Here is a 19,822-nt window from a genome sequence, read left to right as displayed (position 1 = left end):
CCGAGTTTGGGGTAAAATGGAACTGGTTGCCTGCATGGTTCCCAAGCTGAACAGTCCAACCATCCGGGTCAATGGCAATTCAAAAACATTGGTCAATCCCACCTCCGGCCATTACATGGTAACCAAATTCAATTGGCACTACCTTCCCCATGATAAATCAAGAAAACCTCCTTAACCATTTGATCATCTTCAAACGCGAAGCTCCTATTAAACCTTGGTGGTGGTAGCAGCCTAACAACTCGATCGAGTATAAATTCAAGGAAAAAAGCAGGTTAGCTTCCTTGATACCTCTATTTCAAATGCCAAAATTGAAACAAATGAATGCAGGTGAGGTTATTAGTTTCCATTACTATTTGTTGTTTTTCACTTGTTAGTGTATGGGGAGAGATGACAAAAAAAAGATGGAAGAAGAAAATTTGAGTCGAGGCTAGAAGAAGAGAGTAGGGGAGGTGAGTGGAGAGAACAAAAGAAGGCCACTAAGCCAACCTCTCACAATCTCACATGTGTATCTTATTAGAAATGAATAGAGGAAAAGAGCCAAATAACCCCCAAAATTATTGGTCTTCTCTGTCTGTCTCTCTCTCCCTTGCTGCATTTATTCTATAACAAACTCAACTTCACCAAAAACTTGGCACCTTGGTGGGGTTCTTGATTACATTTCCTACAAGTTTTTGGAAACAAAAAGCAAGTAAAGAAGAAGCACGTTTGACAGTACCTTCGTGAAAATATTTGAAATTAACGGGGATTCATGCGATGCACGAACTTTGTACTGCAATCAAACAGAATAAACTAAAATTTGAAACAACAAATAGGTCAGAATTTACATTCAAATCATTTTCACTGCTATGGTTTTGTATCAATGCAAATTTATTTGCATTGCAACCAAACACAGCCTAAGGTTCTCATCCCCTAAGGACTACCAATTGCATCAGCTGGTATTAGTGTCTAATTGATTTAACATATATGGCTATTACGTGGACACACTACTGGGAAGAGTTTCATTCATGGGTGTAGAGGAATTCCGCATAGTCCAAAACCTTGAAGAATGCATCACCTACATTGACCAAAGACGAACTTATTAACTTGGTTCTTGAACAATAAGGTAGGAGAGCATCTCATAGTGATTATCTCTACCACTGTTTTCAAGACCGGACTGGACTGAATAGTCAGACGGAAAAATCGGGAATCAGTCATTTGACCGGTTCCGTTTTCTTCTAAAACTGCTTTTTCCCCTAAAACCGTTGATTTTGGTCAGCAAACCGCTGAACCGGCCGGTTAATCATTCAAATGGTTTTGACTGTTTTTCATTTTTTTTATTTTTTTGTCAGAATGGGCTGGCCGTCAGGTCAAACAGTCGGACCGTTCGAACCAATAACCGGACCCCTAACCGGTTCGATCACCGGTTTGTTTTTAAAAACCATGATCTCGACCCTTACTCTTCCTTTCATATTGATCCACTCTCTGTAAAAATGAGGATGAATATGAGGAAGCCTTGGTGTCTTCCTCTTGGGAGTCACTAGAACACGAGAAGCCCGCCACCACTAAGGGTGTCAATGGATCGGTTTTGGATTGGACCCCATCCAGTCCAAAATCAATTTGGATGGGGTCCAATCCAAAATCAAATTGGACGGATTGGATGGACCAACAAGACATATTGGATTGGACCAATCTGGTCCAAAATATTTATTACATTGGATTGGACCTGGTTCGTCTGTAACAAATTTATATTGGATTTGGTTGGATTAAGCTAATATCTGGTCCATTAATATAAGATAAGAATATATGTGTCAATGAATCGGATTTGGGTTGAAACCAATCTAAATCAAAATGAATTTGAATAAATTGGATGGTCCAAACATTGAATTGGACCAATTCAAAACATTCATTGGATTGGATTGGACCTGGTCCATTTATAATGGACTCACATTGGACTGGATCAGGTTGGACCAAATCCAGTCCAATTGACACCCCTAGCCACCACCATCCACAATCCATAGAAGAGAGTTCCTTCCACCAAACTATCACCAAAGTCTCTTCATTCAACTGTAGAATAAGTTGCTATAGAAAGGGCACATCCAGCCCAACCTTAGCATGTGTGCAGTCCCAGCTCTTTAGTTCCCAAGAAAGTTGGCTGTGGAGAGTGTGTATAGATAAACCAAATAATCAACAAAATCACTATAAAGTTACCAATTTCCTATTTCCCTGATTGGAGGAGATGTTAGACCAACTTAGCCAAGCCTCGGTCTTCTCCAAGATTGACTTGAAGAGTGGACATCACTGCAGATTCACATTAGACCTAGTGATGAATGGAAGAGTGGTTGGTCATGGCGCTTGTCAAATTTTCTTGGCAAATTTGTAGTTTATGCAGAGCAATCGAACTTAGTGGTTGAGACTTGAGTGCTACTTATAACTTATAAGGGTATATTAGACTTTTCAACACCTACATTACATTATGCATAATGACTAATGTATCTAATAGGGGAGGTTTTAGGGGGGTGTTAAGCCTTTTGCCCTTATATTTTTTTTGGTCAAATTACCATAAGGCAAAGGACTTTTTTACCCTTTACAAGTAGGGGTATCAATAGTATTCAAAAATCCGCTTTTGAATTTGAGATTCAACATAATTAAATCGAATCTAGATATGACCTGATCCAATTCGATAAATATCTGAATTCAATCGATTATTTAATTTATATATATATATATATATATATAATATAAAATACTTAAAACATTTTATATAATTTTATATATAATATTTAAACTACATATATATAATTTATATAAATAAAATATTTATTAAGTACCTAAAATAATTAATTGGTCGAATTCGAATTAAATTGAATATTCAAATATTTAATTGAATTTAAAATCAAACTTTAATTTTCAATATCTATTGGATATCAAATCAAATTCAGATATTGCTTTATTTGATTTGAATTTGATACATTTATTCCCCTATATTTAAGTAGTTTAATGAAATAATAGGGTATTTTTGGGTAAATTATAGATAGGTACCTTGTAATTTCGGGGTAATAACACATAAGGGTCTAAACTTTCAAGTGTGACATTTTAGTACCTTGAACTTCCATAAATATTCAATTAAGTTTGACTCCATTAAATTGGTGTTACACTGAGGACAAAAATTACTAAAATACCCATCTTCAAATTCTTCTTTTTTTACTATTCCTCTACCTTTGGACACGATCTAGTGGCAATACAAAATAAATGATAATTCACAAAATAGCAAAGCATTTAAAGTCTACACATAAATAAAAGCATTCAGAAACAAAAAGGAATATTTGAGTTCTATAATGAAGCCTCCAGGCAAGAAGAAGGGATGATGCTAAGCAATGCTTATATGTTGCTTTTGTTATCATACAAATGCACTGCCTACCAAAACTTTTTTGTCGCCATTGTTTGCATCCAAAGGTAGAAGAAGATGAAAAAGAGAATTTGAGTATAAGCATTTTCATAATTTTATTCTTTTATCTTAATGTCAGTTTTGACGGAATTAGACTTAATATTTGTTTTTAGGGCTTTAGAAGGAGTATAAATACAAATATGTAGAGTGCAAAACCTTATATTTTGTATATATTTATATTTCTAAACTGAACTTCAATTTAAAAAGAATACAATACAAATATATAGAATACAAATACATACAAAAATTCAAGATTTTATACTCTACAAATTTATATTTGTATTCCTTCCAAACTGAGCCCTAGACTCAGTTTAAAAGGAATACAAATAATACAAAATACAAGATTTTACATTCGCATATTTGTATTTGTATTTTGTAATCCTTCCAAACTTGTTTGAGCCTATACTTAACAGTTGAAAATTTGCACAGTGTCACTATGTATTTTTTTTTTCCCTTCTGGTGTGGGGTACTCAATGGGGATAGCCCATCACCCAAATCCATAACCCCTCCCCCAACAACACAGAGTACGCGGCGGGATTCGCAAGTCTCCTCAGAAAGCTTACCAACCAACCAGTTGGCACCTTGCATGAAAATATAGGGTATATTTAACAAATTAACCCTTCAGAATTTGATACTCTCTTTACTACTCTTTGGTGTAATATTCCTTTAATCAAAACCCTAAAATTCATGATATCTTCTCAGTAATGCAATTGCAATGTAAATGCAGGTATAACCAGATAGAGGATAATCTTCGAAATTGCAGGATTCATTTCGAAGCCCCCTACTTTCTCGTTTTCTTGTTGTTTCTGTGGATCACGAAATCGGAGTAGATCATTATCGGTTTTGTTTTTGCTTCTCGTTTCTTTGGTAGAGAAATGGAGAGTTTTAGTGCAAAAGATCTGTCTACGATCGGAGGAATTGCGACTGTTTCGCTTCTCCATTCCTTCATTCCTACTCATTGGCTTCCATTCTCGATCGTCGGTCGCGCGCAGCAATGGACGCTTTCGAGGACTCTTCTTGTCAGTATGTTCGCCTCCTCCTAATTTACATCTCTCTCTCTCCCCCCATTCTTTGCAGGTCTGTTTTTTTCTTATTTCCCATTATCCTTTTAGGATTAGGAAATGCAAAAGCTCGAAGCAGGAAACATTAGTTATAATTTCTCACGGATCTGTATTCTGTAACACAATGCTTGCTGCAATTAGTTTCGTGCAAATGGTTCAAGTTCTTTTGCTGATGTTCCCTTTTTTTGTAGATTTTTTATTTGAATTTTAGTATTCAGTTTATAAGATCCTGACTGAAAAAAAGGGAATAAAATCCTGACTGAGACTATCTTTTAAGGTCGAATTCTCTCTATTCATGGAATGGATCATTGGGGTAGTTTCTCGTTGGAAGGCAAATCGGGCTGTTACCTATTTTTTGGCACCAATTGTGATATTTTCTTGGCTGGTTTTACCTATTGGAATAGTAAACAGAAGCTTTAGAATGTGTAAGTTGCACCTTCTTAGAAATGGGGTATCTGCATTCCCTGCTGTCTTCTATGAATCTCTATAATTTAGCAACACAGATCGAGTACCACTTTCATGGTTAATCAGTCTTCAGCTCTTATACTTCATTAATCATCCTGCATCTCCCTATAGGATTTTATTTTATTTGAGTTCATGGGGCTGTCACCCATAGCCTCTGCTATAAATAGCCACAGAACTTACCAACTGAGCCAAGACCCACCATAGGATTCAATCCTTACACATATATCCTATAGGAGTCCAGAACAGTTCATCTTCATATTTCCAAAACAAAATGCACTTCTACCTCTGAAGTTGTTCTTGTTATCATCAAATTGTTTTCAGAATTGAGTGATCAACTTTTCCTTTAATTCTTGCTCATGTCAAAAGAAAATCTTTCTCTAATGCTGACTTAAAGCAGAGAAAAAAAAGCAACTATAGAGATTAGAGAAGAACGCAAATTAATTCATTCAATTCTATTTTGGATAGATTTACATGTGTACATAGAAACTCTCAAAGCATTGGCTGAAATAAAAATTTGTCAATTACTAAAACCACAGCTGAGTCCTAATTAGAATCCTAAAAACTCCCAAGAATAGAGACTCAGGAAATAGAAACTTGGCAAAATAGTATTTGAGTTTAACTAATAGTTTCCAGACCACCTAAAAAATAGGAAATTTGCCCCCCATCAAAAGAAGTCTGGTTATAAATATGGAAACTACAAACTTAGAAATTGTTGTAAGCTTCCAGATCTAGGTGCAGACATTTATTACCTCTCTAGCAATTAATTTTCCATGTCTTCTATTGCTGTAGAAGGTTGAACTACATCACAGTCCCACCTAGGGTGGAAACCTTCATGTGGCTGATAACTATGAACAGAGCATATGTGTGTGTTGAGGGCAAGGTTTAAAATGCGGGTGTTGATGGAAATATCAGTCATCCAAATATCGTAAATGTTGGAAATGTCATATAAAGATATGTAAAAATTAAAGTCATCTCCTTGTCCTTGAACAAATTTAAAGTCATCTCTACCTTTCGTGTTTCTAATGAGGCGTGGGATTTAGGGTTCAGGAGAGGGTTGAGGGAGTCAGAAATAGGGTTGGCAGATGATCTTTTCTCCCTTTTAAATTCAGTGTTTTTGGATCATTCTTGCCCTGATAACAGAATTTGGTTTGAAGAGTCCTCCGGTTGTTTTTCATGCTCTTCTTTCTTCAATGCTTTAGTGCACTCTTTCAATTTAGTTTACTCTTTTCCTATAAAAGAAGTGTGGAGTGCTCCTGTACCTCCAAAGGTGAGGGATTTTTGTTGGGAAGTGGTTCTCCAAAAAATCAATACTTTGGACTTGCTTCAGAAAAAAAGACCAAATTGGTTTTTATCCCCTCATGTTTGTAGCCTTTGCTTGAAGAGTGGTGAGACGATAAATCATCTACTAATATCTTGTCCTTTTGTTTCTCTTATTTGGGATTGGTTTTCCTCTCTCTTTGGGTGTAGGTGGGTTCCTCTTACAAGCGTGGTGGATCTTTTTGAATCTAGCTTTTTTCGTCAGTCAAAGAAAAGAGGAAGGGTAATGTGGAGAGCAACGAGGGCAGCAGTTGTTTGGGCAGTGTGGGAAGAGAGAAATAACAGAATCTTTCAAGGGAAAGAAAAATCAGCACATGAAGTCATAGAAGGGATCACCATCAAGATCATACATTGGCTGAAATCGCTGGATCTGTTCAAGGACATCTCTGTAGATGACTTAATTAGAGGGTGGAGTGTGGTAGCAGCTTCTTCCTGCCCCTCTTTAGCTATTTAAGAGGACTGGTCGCCCCCGTTATCTTTGGATGTTAAGTTAAATTTTGATGGCGGTTCTATAGGTAATCCAGGTCCCTCTGGAATTGGGGGTGTCTTTAGAGATGGGGGAGGAAATGTCCTGGCGCTTTATTCTGGCCTGATAGGACTGGGGGACTCTCTTAGGGCAGAAGTTTTGGCACTCCTACAAGGGCTCAAGCTGGCTAAACAGCTGGGTTTTCAGCAGTTGGAAGTGGAGGGAGACTTGAAACTGGTAATAGGTTGGATGCAAACAAACAGCTTAGGCACCTGGTCCCTTAGACAGCCTATAAGGGAGATTATGCAACTAACAACGGAGCTTGAAGTCAGGTTTAAATGGAGTAGGAGATCAGCCAATGCAATGGCTGATACTTTAGCAAAGCAAGGAGTTAGTAGGCATAACCTTTTTTGGGCCTGTTTGTAATCTGTGGAGGGGTCACCTTGTTTTTTGAAGGTGACAGTTGTGCTAAGTTTCTTAAAGAATTAATGAAAGTTACTGTTTCCAATAAAATATATATATATATATATATATATATATATATATGTGTGTGTGTGTGTGTGTGTGTGTGTGTGTGTGTGTGTGTGTGTGTGTGTGTGAAAATTATAGACACGGTGGAAACATTGTGAAATATGCAAAAATATTGCATGATATTCTATGAAATGATAAAAGAAGCATAGGTAAATTGTCAAAAAAAAAAGAAGCATAGGTACATCCTTTTAAATCATTATCTTATTCTAAACAATTAAAGAGAAGAAACTGAGGTTAATAGACGAAATAATATTCTCCAAAATTGTCCTGTAAACTCAAAGGGTCAAAACTACATAATAGAATGGGTTCAAGTAAAATTTAAACTCATAGAAAGTGCTGGTGATTCTAATAGAAGGGGAATGAAGTCTAATCCACTAGTTCCGCCTCCATTTAATGAATACTGTCCATTTTTTCTGAAAATAATGAATAATGACATTAGGAACTGAGTATGTCCAAAATTTTATGAATGCTCCTCGGGTGATTGCTTATCACCTTTCCTTGTATCTTCTTTTTGTTTAATAAAAATTTTTTATTTGTCTTCAAAAAGAAAATTATAAAGGAGGGTGAGAATCCCTAAACTGTGTACAAAAAGATGTGTGTGTAAATATGCACAGGACATGTACATTCAGCTCCTATACACTAAACTCAAAATATAATAGAAGACCACTGATCATTAAGGTGGCGAGCTGATATTCCTTCAGAAATCCTTGAAATACCAGCCCAACTTTTCAATATCCATTACATCTTGCTTATAACTGCTTACAGAGGAGTAGATTTACCCTCAAAGATTCTACAGTTCTGCTCCTTCAACACTGTCCAGCAAATGGCAAAAGGATGATAGTCCCACTGAAATTTCACTTTCTGATGAGATCAGACCCAATCTCCAAGAGAAAAGCAGCTCAGCTAAAGAATAGGGGAGAGCCCAATAGATCTGAAAAAACCTAAAGAAGTTAAACCAAATTTGGTAGGTGAATGGACAGTGTAGTAGCAAATGATGAGCAATCAGAGAGCAAAAAGAACCCAAACCAAGAAACAAGAATTACAGAGGTAAAGCATTAGCACTATACAAAGGCAACACAGAGCAACCAACCACAAACCCCGCTTCACTAGAACCTTCACAACCTGAATTATGTCTCTTCCCTCAAGCCACAAAAATTTAATCTTGGAAGGCACCTTAGATTTTCAAATCCAAGACCATGCTATTTTATCAAAGGGTCCCAACAAAGCGTGATAGCAAAATTTGGTTGAGAGCTTGCCATTCTTCTCACCCCCAGTTGGGTGCTGGATGAAATTGAACTTTTGATGGCATTAGTGTTGGCAATCTGGGCCCATCAAGAATTAGTAGGGTGATAAGGGATGAAGGTGGCAATTTATGTGCTTTGTTTTCTGGCCCAATTGAGCAAGGCAATTAAGTGGGGTGGTTGAAAAAAGGTGGGGGTGATTTGGCAACTCAGAAATGAGTTTAGGCACTTCAAGTGGTTATCAAGAGATATTGACATTCAAACAAGATGGGTAAGAAGATCTGCTAAATAGCTTGGCAGATGGTTTAGCCAAGCAAGAGGGTCAAAGACAACAAATGTATTGGGCACAATTGTGATATTGTGTTGGGTAGGTTTGCTTTGTAAAGGGTTTTTCAGATTTCCACAACTTCTTGTTGTAATCTTTCTTTTCAAAGATTTAACGCAAGTTTAAATTTCTGCATTGCTGATCAGAAAAACTTGCCATTCTTCTCCCTAACCCACAACCGAGCATCCCTTGATAGAGGATTCACCTTCACCACATACAAGCTTCACCAGTGTATTAAAAGTGCAAGGCGCAAAAAAGGCACAGGGGTCAATTTGCGTTTGAGGTGCAAGGCGCAAGGCAAGGCACGCACCTTTTTGAAGCAAGGTGCAAAAATACAAAAAAAAATGCTAAAAATTAAAAAAAGTCAGAAAATTCAAAAAAATAAAAAAAATATTAAACATAATATTAATAAAAATATAAACTTAAATTTTAAAATAATGTTTTAAAAAACCTATTATCTAAAATCAAAATATATAAACATAAGATGTAAAGCATATTCAAATGAGAATTTAAAAATAAAATCAAACATTTTCAAGCATGTAAAACCTCTATTCTCTTTGTCATTCAATTGCATTACTTCAAGTAGCTAATGTAACGTAAAACATATTACATTCCTGATTCTACGAGCTGCCTTTGTGCCACGCCCCTCAAGGCAAGCCCAAACAAGTCCACGTTAGGTCTTAAATTCTTAGTTTTCACACAAAAAATAATGATTTTATAGTTTTAATTGCTTTTTAAGAAGACATTTTATTAGGATGAATGAATGAATAACATTACCAAATTGGAAGTTAGATGTGGTGTTCCTACAAGAAACAAAGCTAGAATTTGTGGAGGTCGGGGTGGTTAGAAGTATATTGGGTCAGGGCCAAGTGAGGTGGGTAGGGAAGCCGGCCAGAGGTTCAGCAGGTGCTTTACTAATCCTCTGGCCCGACGGTTAGCTCAAAAAGGGAGAGACTTTGAGAGGATTTAGCTGAGGTGAGAAGGGGGCATAACATCCCTTGGGTTTTGGGAGGGGATTTTAATGTAGTTAGGTTCCTGGAGGACTGCAAGTGAGGAAGCCAGAGGACAAGGGAGATGAAAAGCTTTGCAAATTTTGTTAATCAGTTTGAATTAATAGATCTGCCTCTCTTAGGGGGGGCAATGTACTTGGACAAATAACCAAGAAAATCCGGCTTTGGTCAAGCTGGATAGATTTCTGATCTCCCCGGATTGGGAAGAGTCTTTCCAACAAGTGAAGCAAGTTGCCCTTCTGCGGCCCGTTTCTGATCACTCTCCAATTCAGTTCTTATGTGGGTTGCAGGGGTCTAGAAAAAATGCCCTTTCAAAATGGAAAATGCCTGGTTTGAAGAAGATAACTTAGGGCAGGTGTTAGCTTCAGTTTGGTCAGAAACAGATTTTTTGGGTTCCAGCTCGCATATCCTTGCAAAGAAGCTCAGTTCAGTCAAAGTGTTTCTAAAGTCTTGGAAGCAAGGCTATAAAGAGTAATCGGAATCAGAAAAAAGGAACTGCCTGAATTTAATTAAGGAAATTGATTTGGCTGAAGAGATTGGTTCTTTGTCAAAAGAAGAGAGGAAAAAGAGGCTTGAAGCAAAGCTGACTCTAGATAAGTTAGCTTACAGGGATGAGCTAAAGTGGAGAAAGAGAGCAAAAGTTAACTGGCTGAAAGCAGGGGATAAAAATTCTGGTTTCTTTCACAAGATGGCAAATGCAAGAAGATGAGTCAATCAAATTGAAAGACTAGAGAATGACGGCCAAGTGGGTGAATCTTGGACTAAGTTGAAAAGTATAGCAACCCACTACTTTTCAAATCTGTTCAAGGAAAGTTGGAAATGGAGACCCCTCCCTCTTGATTTGAACTTGAATAGGATTTCAGATGCACAACAAAGAGAATTAGAAATTCCCTTCTCAGAGGAAGAGATTTGGCAAGTGATAAAAAACTTGGAAGTTGATAAATCTCCAGGGCCAGATGGGCTCACAAACTTATTCTATAAAAAGTGCTGGGAGATGATAAAAGTTTTTTCCGGTTCTCTATTAATAATATTAAAAAATAATAATAATATTTACCTTACCTTTAAAAAAGAAAGTTTTTTATGAATTCCACTCTAAAGCTACTATTGAAAGAAGGCTGAATGATACTTTTATTTCTTTAATCCCAAAGGTGGAGGGAGCTACAAATATAAAGGATTTAAGACCAATAAGTCTGTTAAACAGCTTCTACAAAATCTTAGCCAAGGTTCTAGTTGAAAGGATGAAGAAGGTCCTGAATTCAGTGGTTGCAAAAAAACAATTTGCTTTTGTGCTGGGAAGACAAATGTTGGATAGTGTTTTGGTGGCTAATGAACTGGTTGATTCAAGGCAAAGGGAAGAAAAACCTGGGCTGATTTGTAAACTGGACTTGGAAAAGGCCTACAACCATATTAACTGGAGATGCTTGGACTTTGTGTTGGAAAGAATGAATTTTGGGCAAAGATGGAGGAACTGGATGAAGGTTTGCATCACTTCTCCTAAATTTTCAGTCCTAGTGAATGGTCAGTCAGCTAGTTTCTTTAAGAGGTCTTCAACAAGGAGACCCCTCTCTCCTCTTCTTTTTATTTGTGTGATGGAATTATTAACAGCCTTTGTGAACCGGGTGGGAAATGAGGGCTTGTGGCATGGTTTTGAAACCACCTCGGGGGAAGAAAAAGTCCAATTGCTCCAATTTGCTGATGATACCCTATGCTTTATTGATGCTGATGTGGAACAGTTGGGAGTGCTCTTTAGGGTTCTTTGCTGGTTTGAGGTAGTTTCGGGCCTAAAAGTCAACTGGGCCAAAAGCAAGTTAATTCCAGTGGGAAAAGTAGAAAACATTCAAGAGTTAGCTGAGGTTCTAGCCTGTCAAGTTGGTTTCCTGCCAACTATTTATTTGGGGCTCCCTTTGGGAGCTAAATGCACATCAGCCTTAGTGTGGGAGCCAGTTCTGGAGAGGTTAGAAAAGAAGTGGGCTTCATTGGAAATCCAAATATCTATCCTTAGGTGGTAGGATTACTCTTCTAAAAAGTTCATTATCAAATCTGCCCTCCTACTTCTGTCTCTTTTCCTAATGCCAAGGAAAGTGGTCGAAAAAGTGGAAAAGCTGCAGAGATATTTTCTTTGGAAGGGGTGGGAAGAGGAGAAGAAGATTCACTTGGTTAGTTGGGATCAGGTTTGTGCCCCTAAAAGAAAAGGTGGTCTCGGGGTCAGGAAAATGAAGGTCTTTAATAAGACTCTTCTAGGTAAATGGATCTGGAGATTTGGTAAAGAAAGAGATAGTTGGTGGAGAAGTCTGGTCGCAGCCAAATACAACACAGACTATGGGGATTGGGTGACAACTGTTTCTGTGACCTCTCTGGGGTGTTCCATCTGGAAGGTAATCATGGAAGTCTTCCCTCTGATAAATAGGGGTCTTTCGGTTAAGCTGGGAAATGGACAGAGGGTAAAATTTTGGAAGGATATTTGGTGCAATAGTAGATCTTTAGCAGAGTTATTTCCTCAGTTGTACCAGATTGCAGAGAATCAAGATATCTTGGTGGCTGACTGCTGTGAGGTCCAAGACAACATCCAGGTTTGGTGCCCTTCTTTCAGAAGTTTTCAGGATCGGGAGCTGGACCTTGTTTCTAATCTGCTGGAATTGTTGTCCAACCAGAACCTGAACCTGATGGAAGAGGACACCTGGAACTGGAATTGGAGTAATGGTGGTGTATTCTCTGTTAACTCCTTTGCCAGGAACCTAGCAGGCATAGTTTTCAAGGCACCAAGGCGAGGCTAGGCGACCATCGAGCGCCTAGCCCTCGCCTAGGCGATGGAATTTAAAACCAAGGCTTGCCGATGATTTCTACCCCTTTTGAATGAGTTTTTATTGGTTTTATGTATTCTGCACTTACTTTTGTGCTTGTATTTCTTGCAGTGTTGCTTCAAGTAGGCAAAACAATATATTAGAGTTGCAACCTACAAGTTAAAAGTTAGAACTTGAAAGAACTGAACATAGGGAACGAATACTAAGATAAAAGAAGAAAATGGAAAAGAAAAGTAGGGGGCGGAGCCCCTGTTCTAGACCCAGAAAATCTGGTGAAAAAATATTAAAACAAAAGAAGAAATATGAAGAAGAAAAGAAAGGACGGAGCCCCTTTTTCAGAAACCAATAATGAGAACAAAAAAAAAAGCCGAAAAAATGGAAGAAATTAAGAACAAAAGAAGGGAGCAGAGCCCCTGTTCTAGACCCAGAAAAGCTGGTGAAAAAAAAAATACTAAAATAAAAGAAGCGGTGGAGCCCCTGTTTCAGACACCAATAATGAGAAAAAAAAAAAGCTGAAAACATGCAGGAAATTTAAGAACAAAAGGAGGCGGAGCCCCTGTTTTAGTCCAATAAAATGATTCAAAAAACTTGGAGAAAATATACAAAAAGGAAGAGGAGAAAATGGGGTGTAACCACTGTTTTAAACCAGGAAACAGAGAACAAAACTAAGAAGAGAAAGAAGAAGAAAACTGATTAGCACACCTTGACTTTAGAGGACTGTGTGGGAACGATGGAAGCTGTTGTTCTCTCATCTTCCTCAGTTCGATACTTCGATTCTATTGTCAATGTGAAACCCTTGAAGATTAACTTTTTTTTTACTTTCCTCAAAACAAAAGCATGATAACATGCAATAGGTTCTATTTATAAAAACTAAAACAACCAATAAAATATTATATATTTTTATTTTTTATTTAATAAATATTTATATAATATATTTGCTTCATCCCACTAACCATGCACCTAACATAGTTGGCGTTTGGGCGAGGCGTTTTTTGAAAAGCACCTAGTCGCCTAGGCGGGCGCCTAGGCATCGCCTTGACAACTATGCAAGCAAGTGGTTTTCAAGCTGAGTTTCCTGCTGAAAAAGTCTAGAGTCAGGTTGTCCCTTCAAAGATAAGTGCTTTGCTCTGGGCTGTGCTCAAGGACCTGTCCTGTGTGTTCTGTAATCAAGTGGAAGAAGATTGTAACCACCTATTTCTGCACTGCTCTGTCTCCACTACAATCTGGAACCACTTCTTGTCCCTCTGGCATCTCCACTAGTCTATGCCAGCAACCTTTTGTGACCTATTGTGGTGCTGGGATCAAAGAGGATTGTCTAAGGTAGCAAAAAGTGTATGGTCCTCCCTCCCTGCTGCAGTAATCAGTACCATTTGGGCTGAAAGAAACAGCAGAATTTTCAAGAACAAGCATAGTGAAGTGGGTCAACTAATTTCCTTTCTTTTTGGGAAGTTAGACTCCTGGACTGCTGCTGTAAAGGGGTTCAACCAAGGGTCTTGGGATCCCAGCTGATTGCTGGTGATATCTTGTAATGTATTCTTGGTTTTGAGCCCAAGTTTTGCTGAGAGGCCAACTGTATTCTTTATTCTGGTTCTCTATTAATAATATTTACTAGTGTTTTAAAAGCTGTGGGAGGCGTACGCCTCATGCACACATGCACATCTTATATAAAAAGACAGAAAAAAAAAGGAAAGGAAAGGAAAGGAAAAGAAAGAGAAAGAGAAAAGGATAGAAAAGAAAAGGAAAGGGAAGAGAAGAAAAGATAAGGGGAAAGAAAGTGGTTTGCCCCCTTTTTGATGCAGCCCAATTTGTTTTTGAGTTAGGGGGGTCTTGCTCTGCTCGTCTTCGCTTCAACAAGACCCCCCCCCCCTTCAACTAATGTTGTGCATCTTTATTCTTCCTAATATTAAAGATTTTTATTAAAAATAAAGAAAAAATAAGATCCCCCTTCCACCTCCTTACCCCCTCCTCTTACGGAGGATTACACCTCCTTGTGTTCGGGAGGCTTACGCCTCTTGCATTCTAAACTACGCCTCACGCCTTTAGGTAGTGGAACGCCTCGCCGCCTCCGCATTTTAAAACACTGATATTTACCTTACCTTTTTCAAAAAAAAAAAAAAGGAAAGACCAGTAAGGAAAAGACTTCTTTTGAGGGCCTTCTTCAATCTATTAGATTGGATTTTGATTTTGCCAGAGTTTAATGAGGTGTCTAAGGAGTCATTCTCTACTTTAGAGTTGAGAAACATTGGAAGTGGTGATTAAAGCACATGTACTTTCTTTTTGTTATGTTTCCTCCTTAATAGGTGAAAAATTATGGATACAATATAATATGGAAATATTTTAATATTTTTTTGGCATCCATATTATAATATATTAAGGATGTTTCCAAAGAGAGGAGAGAGATTACTCGTCACCCTTCCTGATTGTAATCTGCTATTTTTATTTTAATGAAAATTTCCTTTTCATTTATTACCAAAAAAGTTGTTCTTTGCTACCAATGGTGAGTAGCCATTTGAATGTGAACAACTAATTCTGGAACCTTATGTGGGACCAACAAAAGGTATTTTGTTGAGAGAGATATTGAGGATACATCAATCCTTAATCTGATTCAGACAAGAACCAGAACATAAAAGGTAGAATAAGTTGCTGTATAAATTTATTCCAATAATGGAAAGTAATTTCCTCAAAGCTTTCTGGCTGCATACATTTGTAAGTCTACTTGTTACTGTACTTATTTTGCTCAAATATTCCTTTTATGCAGCGGGATTTGGAGCAGTTTTGCATGTAATCTCAACTGCACTGCTTGGTATAACAGCAGTTACCATGGCAAATACTATTGCTGGCGAGGAAACAGTGCATAAACTTGCTTCTCTATTGCTTATAGTTCTTGGAGGTAGTTATATAATTCTGTTTTTGCGTGGAAAGGGTGGTCATAGCCATACTCACAACCATCCCATGGAGAAAATGGCTGTCGCAGGGCTTGTTCTTGTTCCTGCATTATCTCCCTGTGCAACCACACTCCCAGTGTTTCTTGCAGTTGGAAACTCTTCCTCCATGATGGCACTTGCTGTCGTAGTGCTGCTTTTCAGGTATATATGGTGACAACAACACTCCACCTGGAGCAAATTTTAGTGGTTTAAAGTATATATATTTCATCTATCTTATCTCATTAATGTTTAGTATGTATGCATGTGCATACATACATATGCATATAGGTATGTATTTATTCATGTATGCCGAGATGACATTGATAAGTTGATGTTTGCTTTTTGGCCCATATTTTTCTATAGGCCATTTAAGTCCACCTTTCCATATTCTAATTGAGAGCCCCTAGAGATGGACCATCCTAAACCTAAAATGGATGAAGTTTCTACGTCAGAGTGTCAGATTCCTTACTCCATGGATTCATGAAGGACACTTGTAAAAAGTACTTACCCATACCAAATGTTGGTTTGAGCCATCTGGGGTAGACTGTGTAGGGATAAAAGCTTTTCTGATGATGTGATTTGGTGGGCTCCCCCCTCTTTTTTGGACCTGAATAATGTTGTTTGGCCTTCTTTTTAGTTTACAGTGTTCTTTTATCAAAAAAGAAAAAATTTAAGTAACAAAGTGAATTTTTTAGACCTTTTTCTATAGCTTTATAAAATTCAACAAATATGTGCTATGTTAATACTTTCTATTTTTTTACATATTTATACACGAGTCCTTGTTTCTTCATTTTGTTGTGTCAGACTTTTGGACACATGTTGGATTCTAATTCTTGTGTTGGTGTCCATGTAACACAGAGCCCTGGTGGAGGGATGTCGTTTCCAATACAGACTGTGGGCCCGGTGATAGCTGATTCTCTGGATTGTTCTTGTTATCAAAACCATCATATGTTAGCCCTGCGTGCAACCATATATTGGAGATTTTCCAAAGTATTTTTTTTTCATCCCTTTGGAAAAAAAAGGGATTTTCCAAAGTAAATTAACAATTGGACAATTACATTGTTCTGGATAAAAAAATGCCTGGGAAAGAGGTGCTTCTTCTGCAGTGTGGCTGAGGCTATTATATTGCAGTAAACATGACAAATGAGGAACATGTGAGAGCGAGAGGTCTGAGGGGGGAGGGCAGGTGGAACTTCTTTTTCACCTCCCTTGTCTCCTTGGTTCTCACTATGATCCTTGCCTTTTGGCAATGTTGTTGAGGCTATTACACCAAATATTGCCATGTTAGGAGAAGGTGGTTTAGAAACAAATGAAAGTCTTTTTATTCTCCATGACCTCCTTCTGAGCACTAAGCTTCTTGTATCCTATCCTGGCATTGTGAGGATACCTTCTGATAGCTGATATGAAAGCAATGAAAAAATTCATTGATAAAAAAAAAAGCAATGAAAGAATTCATGGAGAACTAAATCAATTTTCCAAATCCTACACCAATTTCAGAATTTTTGGGTGATAAGATGTTGGTATTGCTTTGTTTTTTTCTTCATTTATATCCTAGTTATAGGTGTCTTAATAATAGAATTTTGTTTTTTTTTAGAATTTTATTGCTATTTCAAAATTACTATTTATGTGAGCTTTCAGGCTTACTATTTATAGTAATTCTTGTACTCGCAGTTTAGTATGTTTAGTAATTTCTTGTGTCTTTAAATTAGAGTTGGTTGGTATCCTAGTCCAAATTGGAGTCTATAAAGGGGCATCCGAGTGTATACTTTTTAAGTTGAGTCTATAAATAGAGTCATTGTAATTGCAATTAAAGAAGAGTTGATTTGAAGAATAAAGTTTGATTTAGTGAATTCTGGTTGTTACCAAGAATTTTTCTCCCCCCCCCTCTCCCTCTCTCTCTCTCTCTCTCTCACTTCTAAGTGATCTTTCTCTTTGCTGCTTAGCCTAACAGCAAGAGTCCCCCGCCCCCTCTTTCTGATTATTTACTCATTCTTTGGTGGACAACAAAATGCATACTTTTACCCCTACAAAGCCCACCACCAGATCTGAAACTCATAGGAGCCCTACTCCATTTTACATCACCTTCTTTAAGGCCATCTTTGTTTTTAGGGATTTATTGTGAAATTCCTAAAGGAACTAGTAGAGTGTTGAAATGTTGAATTACCCCAACCATGATAAATCTTAGTCAATGACATTGACCAGCCCTGTAGTTGATGTTCACAAGAGAGATGTAACGGTTATGGATCATTGGCACAAGGCTTCCCCTCCCACTTGAACTCTTGTCCAAGAATCTCATAGGATATTCACTACAAAATCTCTACCCCAATATCCTCAAGATTTCCTAGGGATTCTTGGGAGAAGAATATTAGTGACATTCCTATTTTAGTTGCCCTTGTCAGAACTTTGGCCAAGTGGACTTCTATGTCAATGAATTATCGATCTCAATATGGTAGAAAGAAGATTAAGTGTCAAGCTTGTTAAAAGGCTTAGCTCTCAAACTCTCAGAAAAGTACCATTGATGTTACTAACTCCTCTTCAAGGATGTGGGTGGCAGGCCCCTCACCCCCCCCCCCCCAGGCAGGTCCCAAGTCATTGTGAGAATGCTTATGAATCCCATCTTAATGCTTCAATAGTCAATTATTCTAATCACCTTATTTTTTGCCATATTCATGCAACACATATGTTGCCCAAGTGGACATTATTCTACCTCTATAGAGAACCCAAGTGAGCAAATAGATCTCTCATTTGGTAGGAAACTGAGGATTTTAGTAACTACCTTTATTCTCAGGTTGTAAGATATATTATATTACTTTATTTGTACCCGTATTTTTTTTTCCTGGGAGGCATTCTTTATGCCAACACTGGGCAAATCGTCCCTTTTTAGTCCATTGATCCATGTTGTCAATACCAGCTTTTCAAAAGTTGGAACTAAGGATTTCCTTCTTGGGTCTGCTTCTTTCACCTATGGTCTTCTGTACAAAATGCCTAATTCTTTTCTTCTCATTTCTTTTCTTGTATTTTTTGTGTTGCTTTTATTTGGTTAGTGGGATATTAAAAACATCTGAGCATTTAAATGTTTTCATTTCATGTGGTGACACATTGCATGAAGCCTGGTAAACTGACATTTCTATATGCTGAATTCTTATTTTTTGATGAATGAGTAAATAATTTTATTATAGAGAGGAAAGGAGAGTACAATCAGCCTAGGAGGAGGCACGAGATGTTACCTCCCCATTGGGATGAGTACAAACCCTACTCTTTACCAATATACAAACTATAAATTAGCCCAATACAAAGAAACCCGAGAAACCTCTTATTTAGCCAAAGAATCTGCCCAAGGCATTTGTCAATCTGCTAACCCACTGAAAACTGACTGACATATTCCTTGTAAGCCATTTTAATTTTTTGAAAAGATCCCTATAGCCCCAAATAACAGTATCCGGATTCAGTAACCAATCCATTACCACTTTTGAATCTCCAACTAACAAATTCTCCACTCCAAGTTGGTTGGCAATCTGTAAGCCTTGTACAGCTGCTAGTATTTCAGCCCTTGTAATCTCCAACTGCCACTAGACCTGAGAATAAAGAGAATGTTGCTGTCCTTGTCCCTCAAGATCCCTTTAATACTCGAAGGCCTTGGGTTGTCTTGACTACTCCCATCAAAGTTCAGCTTTACGATATTGATCAAAAAAAAAAAGTTCAGCTTTACAACCCCCTCCAGAGGAGGGGGTTTCCACCTTGCTTGTGTTTTGCTGTCAATACTTTGACAAAATATTGGTCTCTCTAGTTTTCAATCTTGGTTAGTTAGAACTTCTGATACACTAACCTTATGTTTGATATCTGTGATTGCAGTACTATTATAGTTATGACCTCACTGGTTGCACTCTCCTACTACGGTGCTAGCCAGCTCAAGTTTCACTGGGTGGAGCGGCATGATAAACTTCTTGTTGGTTCTGTGCTCTGTCTGGTCGGAATCTTAACACTTCTTTTTCACGATCATGAAGGGCATGAGCATTCTTTTGAAAATTTGCACAGGAAGTTAATTGTCCCGTAAGGGTGTCTTCCATTTTGTTGTAATCCTGCAATTTGTATTTGATAAGTCGGTTAGAAGAATACATTTGGTTATACTTGAAGGTAGAGAATTGTGAACTGTTGTTACTTGTGCCATAACAATGGGTATCGAACAGCAATTCATTTGCGGGGCAGGTTTGATTGACTGACCTAGCTCATTTGTAAATTGTTTATGTATGCCAACTT

At 37.7% G+C, this 19,822-nt stretch overlaps 1 protein-coding gene across 4 annotated transcripts; it reads left to right on the top strand.

The window, feature by feature from the left end:
- Positions 1-3,860: 3,860 nt before the first annotated feature.
- On the top strand, positions 3,861-19,802 carry LOC104593466 (Fe(3+) dicitrate transport system permease). 4 transcript variants are annotated; one of them, XM_010253315.2, is made up of 4 exons: positions 3,861-4,023; positions 4,152-4,447; positions 15,400-15,727; positions 19,418-19,802. In XM_010253315.2, exons 2-4 carry the CDS (start codon positions 4,300-4,302, stop codon positions 19,617-19,619), a joined length of 678 nt encoding a protein of 225 aa, XP_010251617.1. In that variant the 5' UTR covers positions 3,861-4,023; positions 4,152-4,299; the 3' UTR covers positions 19,620-19,802. The 4 variants fall into 4 exon arrangements, 3 of the variants coding, with proteins under 3 accessions (XP_010251617.1, XP_010251615.1, XP_088748213.1); XR_016078775.1 differs by lacking the exon at positions 3,861-4,023 and adding an exon at positions 16,424-16,555 and having other exon boundaries at positions 4,055-4,447; XM_088892087.1 differs by lacking the exon at positions 3,861-4,023 and adding an exon at positions 16,424-16,515 and having other exon boundaries at positions 4,061-4,447; positions 19,418-19,479.
- The last annotated feature ends 20 nt before the right edge of the window (positions 19,803-19,822 follow it).

The sequence above is a fragment of the Nelumbo nucifera genome, chromosome 7, assembly GCF_055504915.1.
Source record: "Nelumbo nucifera cultivar China Antique chromosome 7, China Antique-T2T, whole genome shotgun sequence".
In the NCBI taxonomy this organism is placed as follows: Eukaryota; Viridiplantae; Streptophyta; class Magnoliopsida; order Proteales; family Nelumbonaceae; genus Nelumbo; species Nelumbo nucifera.
The sequence above is the reverse complement of the archived record's forward strand: the minus strand, read 5'-3'. Positions and strand labels throughout refer to the sequence as shown.

Excerpts from the sequence above, each read along its gene's own strand:
- LOC104593466 (XM_010253315.2), top strand. The coding sequence starts at position 4,300 with ATGGAGAGTTTTAGTGCAAAAGATCTGTCTACGATCGGAGGAATTGCG. Across the intron at positions 4,448-15,399 it reads TTCGAGGACTCTTCTTGTCA|CGGGATTTGGAGCAGTTTTG; the intron begins GTATGTTCGCCT and ends CCTTTTATGCAG. Across the intron at positions 15,728-19,417 it reads GTCGTAGTGCTGCTTTTCAG|TACTATTATAGTTATGACCT; the intron begins GTATATATGGTG and ends CTGTGATTGCAG.